This window comes from Electrophorus electricus, chromosome 10, assembly GCF_013358815.1.
Source record: "Electrophorus electricus isolate fEleEle1 chromosome 10, fEleEle1.pri, whole genome shotgun sequence".
NCBI lineage: Eukaryota > Metazoa > Chordata > Actinopteri > Gymnotiformes > Gymnotidae > Electrophorus > Electrophorus electricus.
In genome coordinates, this window is record NC_049544.1 from 19,954,342 (window position 1) to 19,966,841 (window position 12,500).

Sequence of the window (12,500 nt, forward strand, 5' to 3'; positions counted from 1 at the left end):
GATGCAAATGATGATGTCAAACTGAGTACATAATGAAAATACCTAAAATTGATTAAGTTAGTTCCAGCACTGTTAATGAGCTTCTGATGGAAAATAAACACTTAGCAGTTTCTTACCGCACTGTTTTCACAATGAAGCAGATGATTACAGCCAGACCAACACATCCATAAACAGAGCCCATTACGATGGCAGAGATTTTACCTCAGAGAGAGACACAAAGCGAAAGAGAGAGAAATAATATATTTGCTCTAATTCCAAAAAATTACATAAAATTGAATATAAATCTAAAACATTTTTTAAAACTGATATCCACAATGAAAAATGAATATCAAAACTGACAAACTTACCAGCTGTGTACCTTTTCACTGACCCTAATTAGAAAAAAACAGAAGGAATATTATTTATTAACATAAATACCTCATACATGTTAATAAAGGCATGAAAGTCATGAAAAGTTGAAATGATTTCAAAACATTTTCTCTTCTATGACGAGATGTGGACATTTTTATTTCCTGTTAAAATATCGTGACTCTGATGAGTAAGCAGTTAAAAACAGTCTGAACTAACGTTTTTATCCAAAATGCATTAACAGAATAAAATATCATTTGCATTTTAGAGATGATGAAGTTTTATAAAATGAGGTGACCGTCAGGTGAATGTCAGGTCAGGTCAGAACTCCATTTCCCAGAACCACAACACCACTAACCACTCTCAACAACCCTGTCATTAGTTCCAGGACTCCTGGAGCTAATGATAGCATCCCCTGCTCTGGGTTATCCATTTATAATCCCCATTCTTCACAAGGTCTTGTTTGTCAACCATTGCATTAGTCAGTCTGCTTATTGTTCTTGTTGTTGGACTCCCGTGTCTTACTTTAACCTGTTTTTTGGTTTTTGCTTTTTTATTCTGCCCTTGTGTTTTGGTTGCTATTTTTAACTGTCTACCTGTGTTCAGACCCTTGCTTAGTTTTTGGATTATCCTTCTGCCCATAAACTGTAAGCTTTCTACATTATTAAATACTTAGTGTTTTATCAACCTGTGCTCGACTCTGCAGCCTTGAAGTTACAGTAACTGACACATTAGATGTTTTAATATTATGCACTTGTTTTCAACAGAGAGGGTCTAGATTTTGTGTTTGTGTGCATGTGAGCATGTATGACTGTGTGCAGGCTTGTGTGTGTGTGTGTGTGTGTGTGTGTGTGTGTGTGTGCACGCGCGTATATGTGGGCATGCCTAAGAGAAACACAAAGCGCTAACAAGTGTTCTCTTTGATGGGGGTGGCATGAGTACTTTAGTGCAAACAATCTCCAACATTCCTAAGGTGTTTTCTGTCCTTTTTCTCACTTGATGTTCACAGCACTTCCCTTCCACCCCCACCGGCCATAATAACAATGACCTCTGTGTTGAGTGAGATTTTCAATCTGAACTAATCAGCCATTGTGCACACAAAGCACCGGCTGTGCCGTCAATCCCCCCACACCCTGTTAACCCCCCCACCCACCGTTCGCCCCCTGCCTCCGTCTGCTCCCCCACCCGTGTACCAGTGATGAAGGAGGAGAGCACAACCCTGTGGTTGAGTGGCTGCGTGGAGCGATAATTGTTCTGGAGCATCGTGGGCTCCATCTCACCCGCCTTGCTGGAGTACACCAACATCTCCATCATCAGCAGCTGGAGAAGAGAGGAGAGGAGAGGAGGAGAAGGCGAATGTAAAGGAGGAGAGGAGAGGACTGCACTGCATTAAAACAAAAAAAGGGTAGTGACATCAATGTTGAGAGCTGATATAGAGTGAAAACCTTGGACTGTGTCGTGGGGCCTAAGGAGAAGATAGGATGCTGGGAAACACAGAGTCACAGTAGATCGGATGCTCAGAAACACAGCCATACAGTAGCTCGGATGCTGAGAAACCCGAACTTACACTATATCAAATGCTGAAAAACTCAGCTACAGTAGATCAGATGCTGAGAAACATGAAGCTACCGTAGATCAGATGCTGAGAAACACAGGGCTACAGTAGATCAGATGCTGAGAAACTCTGAGCTGCAGAGAACCAGATGCTGAGAAACATGGACCTACTGTAGATCAGATGCTGAGAAACTCTGAGCTGCAGAGAACCAGATGCTGAGAAACATGGACCTACTGTAGATCAGATGCTGAGAAACTCAGCTACAGTATCTGCAGCTGCTCAAGTACCCCAATGCAGTGTTCCCATTGCTGTCGCATGCCTGACACAACTCATCGGCTAATTCATAGTTTCCGAATGCATTAGAGCAGCGAAAATCATAGCATCAAACAGCACCTGGTGTTCTTCAGAGCCTGGGCAGGAAAAACTGTTCTATGACATTTGCATGAAGCAGAAGAGTATTAAAAATATATTCACTTTTTTAATGTAGCAGCCAGGAAAAATGTTTCTGTTAGGCACTCTAAAAGCTAGGTTTTAATTCAGTGTAATTATTGTAACTCACAATAATACAATAATACAGTCATACATGCATATATCAACACACACACACACACACAGACACAAACATGCCTGACGTAGGCCAGGTGGTGAAGGATATTATTATACGCCTGATTGATCTCCTCACCTGACTGGCAAAGTGAGAGGGTTGAGGAGCAAGAGGAAACAATAAACACTGGTAATAACTGGCAGAGTGAGGACGAGTCAGAACTGGAAATTAGAGGATTAAAGCGCAGTAGCTTTTAAGTTCACACACAGTGCATTCTGGTATAAGCATTTCAACCGGACCTGCTGTATAGCTTAAAACTTTATTGTACACTGATAACAAAAGAAAGATTTAAAAAGCTCAAAAGGTGATCTAGAAAATATACTGCTCATCAAAAATACTGTCCTGACCGAGTTAAAAAGCATTTTCACCATGCATTCAAGTTGCACTTCTAACATGTTCTAACATATATGTGACACATTTTACCGTGGTCTGTTCTGGGAATAGCTGTAAACACAAAGCTGTGTGTATGTTTATAAGTCAGTAGAATGCACCTGTATAAGCACTCCTAGAACAGCCAGGCCGTTTTCCTGGGATTTAGCTTCAGACACATTAGCATACAGCTCTGAGTTATAGTGCACTACATGGAGCTTAGAGAGAGAGAGCGACAGACCGAGAGAGCCCCAGAGAGAGAGAGAGAGAGAGAGAGAGAGAGACTAAAAACATGACACATGGTAGAAAAATCCACTAGTTGTTTCTAGTTCAGTAAAATTTAAATTAATGTAAAAAAAAAAAAGACTTGTAACAACAAAATATTATTGTTAGCAAAAACAGCCTTACAGGACTGTATTGCTGTTGTTGCATGCATTCAATAATTGTGTGTGTGTGTGTGTGTGTGTGTGTGTGTGTGTGCGTGTGTGTGTGTAACAAGTTTAGAAAGCAGTGCCAGAGGAAGCCTTCTCTCCTGTCTAATCCATTAAAAACCCAGCTCAGTGAATCTGAATAACTATCCATTGGACAACATCTATTCTGTCCAGCAATAACTAAGGTAGGGTGGGGTGGATGGGTGTAGGGGGAGAAGGTGGGGGTCAGTTAAAGCAGGATGAGGGGTATGAAGTGGGGGTCATATGGAACAGGTCTCCATGTTTCTTTTTCCCTGGTTTTTTTTTTTGGCCCAGCTGAATCAGGCCAGATGGACAGGAATTGGGGTTTGCCTGCAGGCTTACACCTCTGCCTCTTGTTCAGGCTTCCCTCCAAACCCCAATAAAGCAAACCAGTCTCCAAAAAGACCTGTGCTCCCAGTGCTCCCAGTGCTCCCAGTGGTCCCAGCTAAAACTGCCAGCTTATGCACTTTAAAGCTAAATTCTGCAATTAAATGGCAACAGGAAGTGCCGATCCCTGACTTAAGGGGCCATGAAGTTGAAGGCTAAATCCAAATGAGAAAAACATGGATGGACGGACTTTATACTCACTAATAAGAAACATAACAAAAATCGTTTCATTTCCAGCTTGCAGTACTCCGCTACTCATGCAGCCTACGGTCATAGATCACTATCTAAAAAAGATGTGTAAAAACACAGTCATACAAACAGTTTAGAGCCACGCCATCAACCTCTAGTAAACGCCATGTAAGTAAGAGGGAGGGGCCAATAGAGATCCAGGGCCCTGGCGCAAACCTGCTGTATAGATTCCCTTAGCACTTCGAGGACAATGAAGGAGTGTTCACCTCACATAGATTTTTACACTTTTAAGGATTGTGAGGATTTTCCCAACCATCTTTCTAAAGACATATACCTCCCTCTGACATCAGTATGTTAACTATATTACCCTCATTGTTTAGGTGAGCTCTTAAACTCTGTGCATGGCACATCCCCTAGTTAAAACAGGTAATTATTACTTTTCATACCTAAATGCAATTTAGTATTTTAATACTTCAAGCGCTTTTTTGATGTTGGCATGCTTCTTCTACATCTGTGTGAGGCAAGATTGACCAAATACACCCACAGAACAGACCCCATCTGTGACTGGAGTTCGGTAGACACAAAAGATCTAACTCACATGCTCTGGTCCTGACCCAAGTTTTATCATCTACTGACTGAGCTTTCTTAGTGATTCACAGATCACTGTCCCTTGGCACCAGGATTTCATTAAATTTGATCTCTTATCTTTTGAAATCGCTTTATGTCATTTTTTTTTTATTAAATTGATAGGATGAGGACTTTTGTTATTCCATTCTTTGGGTACATTAATGGATAAACTGTATCATAGTCTTTTATGTACATATTGTAACAATTTTCCAACTAAAATATATTCTTCTTGCTTGGAACAAGGCCTATAGCCAAATTGTGGATGTTAGTTGCTAAACCTCTACCCCAAACCCTATAACCCTCCTTTGAAATTATTTTTACTAGCATAAACAATATAGCCAGTGAAAAGAAGCCCACCCAGCCTCTTCCACTGATTGGCATCTACAGGCCACCGGGACCCTATTCAGAATTTATTAACGACATTGCAGATTTCCTCTCTAATCTAGTCACTCTAGTAGAAAGAGCCATTATTGTTGCCAATTTCAGTATTCACTCTGATAGTGCCCAAGACCCTCTGCGATTGGCCTTTAGTTCTATATTAGAATCGGTTGGTTTCACCGAATGTATAAGAGAACCACACACTCTGGTGGACATACGCTTGATTTAGTACTGACATACGATGTAGACATAGTCATACTACTCCAGTCTGATACCATCTCGGCTCATTCCCTCATTTCATTTGAACTACATATGAGCCACATATGAGTACCTCGCCTCACTATCACACCAGATGCATGATCACATCAGCCAATGAATCTAGATTTATTGCGAATCTCCCAGACTTATCATTTGTAACTGGGATACCCTCAAACTCTGCGGAACTTGAGCAAACAACTGAATGCTTAGAAGCAGTATTCACATCAATGATGTTTCTCCACTTAAGAATAAAAAAATTAGGGACAAAAAATTAGTACCTTGGTATAATGACCACATTTACAATTCAAAACAGAACACTCAAAAGACAGAACGTAAATGGTGCCACACTAAACTTGTTGTCCTCCAGCTTGCATGGAAGGAGAGCCTTCTCAAGTACAGAAAGGCACTTATTACCACTCAAACATCTTACCTACCGACCCTAATATAAAATAAAACTAATCCTAGATTTCCATTTAGTACAATTGCACATCTAACTAGGAATAAAACTCACACCAATGAGAAAATTAAGAGACATCAGCCAATGACTTAGAGATCAGAACAACCAAACCTAAAAAGTATAGAATCCTTTACACTTATCCAAGAGACTGAACTTACATCTCTGATTTCATGCTCAAATCATCCACTTGCTTTTAGATTCACTGTCCACACTCTTAAGGAAATCCTACCTGAAGTAATTGAACCTTTACTAAACTGAATTAACTCCTCCTTGAACATTCTCCCCACATGATGCAGAAAAGGTAGTTCATACATCACCTCAAGATTGGACTGCTGTAATGCCTTACTATCTGGCTATACCATTAAGTGCCTAAACAAGCTCCAGCTAGTTCAAAATACAGCAGCCAGAGTTCTTACTAGAACTGCAAATTTTGATCACATTAATCCTATCTTAGCTATGTTACTTTGGGTCCCAGTAAAATTTCATATTGGTTATAAAATGCTTCTAATGACCTAAAAGCACTGAATGGTTTTGCCTAACAGTACCTTAGAGAACTCCTAGTGCATTATGACCCACCATGTCTGCTTAGATCAAAAGGTGCAGGTTCTCTACTAGTACCAAAAGTAAGAAATTCTACCACAGGGGGCAGAGCCTTTTCCTATAAATCTCCCACACTATGGAATAATTTTCCTGTAAATGTTGGAGACTCAGACACAGTCTCAATATTTAAGGCTAGACTGAAAATCGGTACAGTCAGGCATTTCATTAACTACTTCCCATATTCGGTAAAGGTGTAAATCTGGTGGTCCATGGGCATTGTGGGTTATGGTAAACTGGAATGTTATGATGCTGTCACTTCACCTCTGAAGTGACTGAGAGTGGTGGAGTGCTGATGTTCCAGGTTGCCCTCATGCCTGTGTTTCTTTCTGGCTCTATTTATTATTATGGCTCTCTAATTATGACACACACACACACACGCACACCCATACACACACACGCACACACCTCTGCACAGGCACTTTGTCCATCAATGGTGTGTTCACTTCCAGTAGCCATGTCCATGGCTCCATTCCCCCAGTGTAGGTGGAGCTGGAAGGCACTGAATTGCCATGGCAACCCAGCAACACCCATCCTGCTTGGCAATGCCATCTTCACTGAGAGAGACAGCAATCCAGAAGGAGAGAGAGGGGGAGAGAGAGAGAGAGAGAGAGAGAGAGAAAGAGTGAGTTCTGGCATGTTAAATGTTACCATTCTCCTGGAGATTCTTTTTGGATTATGATGTGTTCAACTTAAACAAATACAGCCTGAGCTATTCTTCACTGAACACAACACCCACTATGTCAAAAACACACAGATGTTATGACACGTGCATGCAGAGATCTACTGCAGTCTCAAAACATGGAATACCAGCCAGGAGTTCTGTGCAAGTGGGTCTGTGTGTGTTTGAGGTGTCTGAGAGTGATATGGTGTGTGTCTGTGTGCAGGTGGATCTGAATGGTGATATAAGGAAAAGAGTATCAGCCATGAGCTCTGATGTGTGTGTGTGTGTGTGTGTGTGTGTGTGTGTGTGTGTGTGTGTGTGTGTGTGTGTACACGAGTGACATATGGAAAGGAGTACCCGTATGGCCATTGTTGGAGAGAGTGAAAGGCTCGTAGACATCCCTGTTGTGCCAAACCAGCCGGAGTGGGGGCAGCAATGGCTCGTGCCGTGTCTGGGAAGTGACCACGTCTATGGGCGACTGCGCCAATCCCCCGCACTCTGGAAACAGCTCTGGCCATTCCAGCTGCCCGCCTTGTTCTGGGGAAGCACAAAACCTTCCAGAGCATGTGGGAATGTACGTGTGTGTGTGTGTGAGAGAGAGAGAGAGAATTTGTGGGTACATGTGCATACACTGTAAAAATAAAATAAAAATAAAAGCAGTTGAAATAGCAGAAAGTAAATTAAGATTTTGTGTGTAAGGCTTAATGTCGTTGAGTGTGTGTGTGTGTGTGTGTGTGTGTGTGTGTGTGTGTGTGGATACGTGTGCTTTTTCATAGCACACACACCAACACACAAACACACACAAACACACACACACACACCAACATTAAGCCTTACACACAAACAGATATTAAGTCTTGTTCATATACATTTATTTACCAGCAGAGGAACTATATAATGAAAAAGATGAGTGGTTACAAGAGGCTACAAGAGTTCAACAAATGATAAGAAATACATTTTAAAAGGTTTTTAACAGTTGCCAATCACAGTATTAGCTGTGCCGTGTTCTCTTAAGCCTAGACATGAACATTAAATTAGGTTGAAACTGTGTCTACAGGGAAAATAGCCTTTAATTGTCATTCATGCTTTTGTATGTGGTGCACAGTAAAAAAGAACTTCACCATACAACATCTTCAGAAAATGTTACTTCCCAAAGTCAACTTGTGTAGCAATATGCAGTGTGTGTGAGTGTGTGTGTGTGCGTGTGTGTGTGTGTGTGTGTGTGTGCGTGTGTGTGTGTGTATGTGTGTGTGTGTGGGTCCTTTCAGCATGGCAGCAAAGGCATTCTTCATACATAAAGGCAACATATTACCCCCTGTACACACACACAAGCACACAAGCATACAATGAAGGGGAGAAAAACTTGGTAAAACAGCTCTGCCGTTACCAAGGCGATCACCATGACAACAGTGGGACACATATTCCTTGGCTCTCCCAGACCACCTCTAGCAGGCTGTCCCAAATACGGACAAAAAACACAACACCAAATTACACACACACAAACACACACACACACACACACACACACAAACACACACACACACGCACACACACAAACATAGGCGCGCACGCACACAAACACACACGCGCACATGCACACAACCACACATGCACACACACACACACACACATGCGCGCTCACACACACACACACAAACACACACACATGCATGCACACATGCACGCACACACACATACGCACACACACGTTGGCACAGACACAACCACACATGCATGCATGCATGCATAGACACAGATGCCCACAACCATGATTATTTTCATGTAAAACCTTTATGGTCCCAACGATCTTTGTTTCTAAACAGTCTATTAAACAGAACAATGATTGATTAAAGCTTCTATCTCCAATGAAACAGTTTAATTAGGTTAGCCCCATAGAACTGATTATGGCCATCATTCTTAAACAATGCAAGTAAACAAATGTACTGTCTTTCATGACTTAGGGAACATGAGATAAAGACTAAATACAGTCCTCACCAAACACATTTCTTGTGAATATGTCTGTACCTTGAGTGAATGATCAAATATTAAATCTTAAATATTAACATATAAAAGAATTACACTGCGTATTAAAGACCCATTGGCTAAGTAATTCCAGTTTGGAGTCGAGTTCAACTGAGTGTTGGTTTCTAAAATACCAACTAAGTTGAGCTGAAAGAGTTGTTTGCTAGAGATAATCAAACTGCTCTAGATGTCCATTCATACCGAGCCTCACATGATTGGCACGTGGCAGCAAATATTCCAGGTTAGGAGTGACTGCACCACTGGTTTCCATATGGCACACGCAGAGGGCTACCGTGGTGCTGGCCAACGATGCAAGGCGGCACTGCACACCTGCAGTACGTCTGGCGCACTGAAGGGGGCGGTGTTGCTGCTTGTACATGCTAGCGTTTATCTGCAGGAGACAATGAGCGCATGCCAAAGTGGAGCAGTCTCCTTTTCTTCCTCGCCATGTCCATCTCTCTCTCTCTCTCTCTCTCTCTCTCTCTCTCTCTCTCTCTCTCTCTCTCTCTCTCTCTCTCTCTCTCTCTCTCTCTCTCTCTCTCTCTCTCTCTCTCTCTCTCTGCTATACAGCCTGACCTATTGCTAGCGATTTCCCTCATTCTCTGCACACTTTCTTATACACTTTTTATATCTTTCTCCCCCCCTTTTTTTTTTACTTCACACTATCTTACTGTTTGCTTCTCTCTCTGTTAAGTCTCTCTCTCTCTCTCTCTCTCTCTCTCTCTCTCTCTCTCTCTCTCTGATGGCAAAGAGATCGTGTGGAAGTAACAGGGCCCGACAGAGATGACAAAGGGACATATACACTGAAATTCGGCACTGAAATTCATTCACTGTAATTCCATGAAAAGCACCATCAACAATAACGGCCCCTGGCGCTCCACAGAGCTATTAAAAAACAATCCAATGGCACAAAAGCAGAAGACGCACACACGCCATGCAGTGAATGTATCAAATGCTACTTGCTGAAAATGCACACATGTAGTGTAGTGAGTGTAGCAAGCGCTATGTACTGAAAATACACACACATGCAGTTTAGTGAAAATAGCAAATTTCAGCAAGGTCTACCTGCAGACCTAGAGAGACTGATGTGATAAAACGTCTTCAGTTTTTCTGATTTCTTGAAATGTCACAAATCTTCAGCATCCATGTGACATCCATGTGGCAGTAGAACCTGCGTTTGGTAAAACATACAGATGTTCATTATCATTATGGACAATTGGATGTTTGTGTGTGACTGTCACGTTTGGCCCCTCCTAGCGTCCTCATTGTCATGGTTACTCTGTCTCATGTATTTGTTTTGCTTTCGTGTTTCGTTTTCTCCACTCTTCATTTGTAGCGCCTGTGTCTTGTTAATTTCTTATTCATATGTGTATTTAAACCCTGTCTCGTTCCCCGTTTGCTTGGCTGGCTGTTGTTTATCCCAGCCTGCGTGTGTGAATCGAAGTCTCTGTGTGTTAATACATGCCTTTGTGATTCCTAGCCTGCATGTTATTCCTAGCGTGAAGGACGCCGACCTGCCAGTTATTGTTCCCAGCATAGTGGATGCCACTCAGCCTGTCCCCATGCCCCGGGGCCCCCGGGCCCTCTGCTGAACGCCATAACGGCGCCCCCGGGCCTCCATGACCCGACGCTGAACATCGTACCCGTGCCCCCGGACCCCCTGTACCCTTCGCCAGTCACCTCCACGCCCTCAGACCTACCTCCTGACCCACAGGCTTCATGTTCCATGCCCAATCCTGCCCCCATCTGTGTCTCCTGCTGCCTCTGACCCCTTGGTTCCCACCTGTCTCGTGCCGGCCTGTGCGTCCTGTTTCCCGTGGGCCTCCCGTGTCTGCTATGTTGCCTGCTCCTATGTCTGGTCTTGTTTTTGCCCCTGTTGTGTTGCCTGTCCCTGTGCCTGTTTCTGTGCTCATTCCGGTTCCTGTGTCTCCTTTGGTTTCTGTCCACGTGCCCATCCGTGTGTCCGTTCTCGCGTCTGTTTCTGTTGAGTCTCCAGTTTCTGTGTCTTCTGTCTCTTCTGCTCCTCTGTCCTTTGCCTGTCTGTGTCCTTCCTGCTTCTGTTTTTGCTCCTGATTCTACTCCTTGTCTTGCCCGTTCTGTTCCTGCCAGTATCTTCTTAGTCCTGTTTTTCTTGGGTTTTTTTTGCGCGCCTCAGTGCGGCACGCTTTGTGGGGGGGATTATCATGTCTCTTCGCGTCCTTGTTGTCATGGTTACTCTGTCTTGTGTATTTGTTTTGCTTCCATGTTTCGTTTTTTCTGCCCCTCATTTGCAGCATCTGTGTCTTGTTAAATTCTTATTAGTACATGTATTTAAACCCTGTCTGTTTAGCCCAGCCTCCGTGTGTGAATCCATGCCTTCGTGATTCCTAGCCTGCATGTTATTCCTAGCCACTGTGTGAATCACAGCCTCTGGGTGTGAATCGAAGCCTCTGTGTGTGAATCCATGCCTTCGTGATTCCTAGCCTGCATGTTATTCCTAGCCACTGTGTGAATCACAGCCTCTGGGTGTGAATCGAAGCCTCCGTGTGTGAATCCATGCCTTCGTGATTCCTAGCCTGCATGTTATTCCTAGCCACTGTGTGAATCACAGCCTCTGGGTGTGAATCGAAGCCTCTGTGTGTGAATCCATGCCTTCGTGATTCCTAGCCTGCATGTTATTCCTAGCCACTGTGTGAATCACAGCCTCTGTGTGTGAATCGAAGCCTCCGTGTGTGAATCCATGCCTTCGTGATTCCTAGCCTGCATGTTATTCCTAGCCACTGTGTGAATCACAGCCTCTGGGTGTGAATCGAAGCCTCTGTGTGTGAATCCATGCCTTCGTGATTCCTAGCCTGCATGTTATTCCTAGCCACTGTGTGAATCACAGCCTCTGGGTGTGAATCGAAGCCTCTGTGTGTGAATCCATGCCTTCGTGATTCCTAGCCTGCATGTTATTCCTAGCCACTGTGTGAATCACAGCCTCTGGGTGTGAATCGAAGCCTCTGTGTGTGAATCCATGCCTTCGTGATTCCTAGCCTGCATGTTATTCCTAGCCACTGTGTGAATCACAGCCTCTGGGTGTGAATCGAAGCCTCTGTGTGTGAATCCATGCCTTCGTGATTCCTAGCCTGCATGTTATTCCTAGCCACTGTGTGAATCACAGCCTCTGTGTGTGAATCGAAGCCTCTGTGTGTGAATCCATGCCTTCGTGATTCCTAGCCTGCATGTTATTCCTAGCCACTGTGTGAATCACAGCCTCTGTGTGTGAATCGAAGCCTCTGTGTGTGAATCCATGCCTTCGTGATTCCTAGCCTGCATGTTATTCCTAGCCACTGTGTGAATCACAGCCTCTGGGTGTGAATCGAAGCCTCTGTGTGTGAATCCATGCCTTCGTGATTCCTAGCCTGCATGTTATTCCTAGCCACTGTGTGAATCACAGCCTCTGGGTGTGAATCGAAGCCTCTGTGTGTGAATCCATGCCTTCGTGATTCCTAGCCTGCATGTTATTCCTAGCCACTGTGTGAATCACAGCCTCTGGGTGTGAATCGAAGCCTCTGTGTGTGAATCCATGCCTTCGTGATTCCTAGCCTGCATGTTATTCCTAGCCACTGTGT

At 43.5% G+C, this 12,500-nt stretch overlaps 1 protein-coding gene across 1 annotated transcript in view; it reads right to left on the reverse strand.

Moving 5' to 3' along the window:
* Positions 1-10,820, reverse strand: part of ca14 (carbonic anhydrase XIV) — a 12,484-nt gene extending 1,664 nt beyond the window's left edge. The window contains exons 1-10 of the mRNA XM_035530754.1: positions 10,608-10,820; positions 9,109-9,298; positions 7,243-7,422; positions 6,630-6,778; positions 2,999-3,094; positions 2,531-2,589; positions 1,762-1,813; positions 1,542-1,668; positions 348-371; positions 117-201 (exon numbers count right to left, since the gene is read on the reverse strand). Coding sequence (XP_035386647.1) covers positions 117-201; positions 348-371; positions 1,542-1,668; positions 1,762-1,813; positions 2,531-2,589; positions 2,999-3,094; positions 6,630-6,778; positions 7,243-7,422; positions 9,109-9,298; positions 10,608-10,820 — 1,175 coding nt within the window. The remainder of the gene's footprint in view (positions 1-116; positions 202-347; positions 372-1,541; positions 1,669-1,761; positions 1,814-2,530; positions 2,590-2,998; positions 3,095-6,629; positions 6,779-7,242; positions 7,423-9,108; positions 9,299-10,607) is intronic.
* Between the last annotated feature and the right edge of the window lie 1,680 nt (positions 10,821-12,500).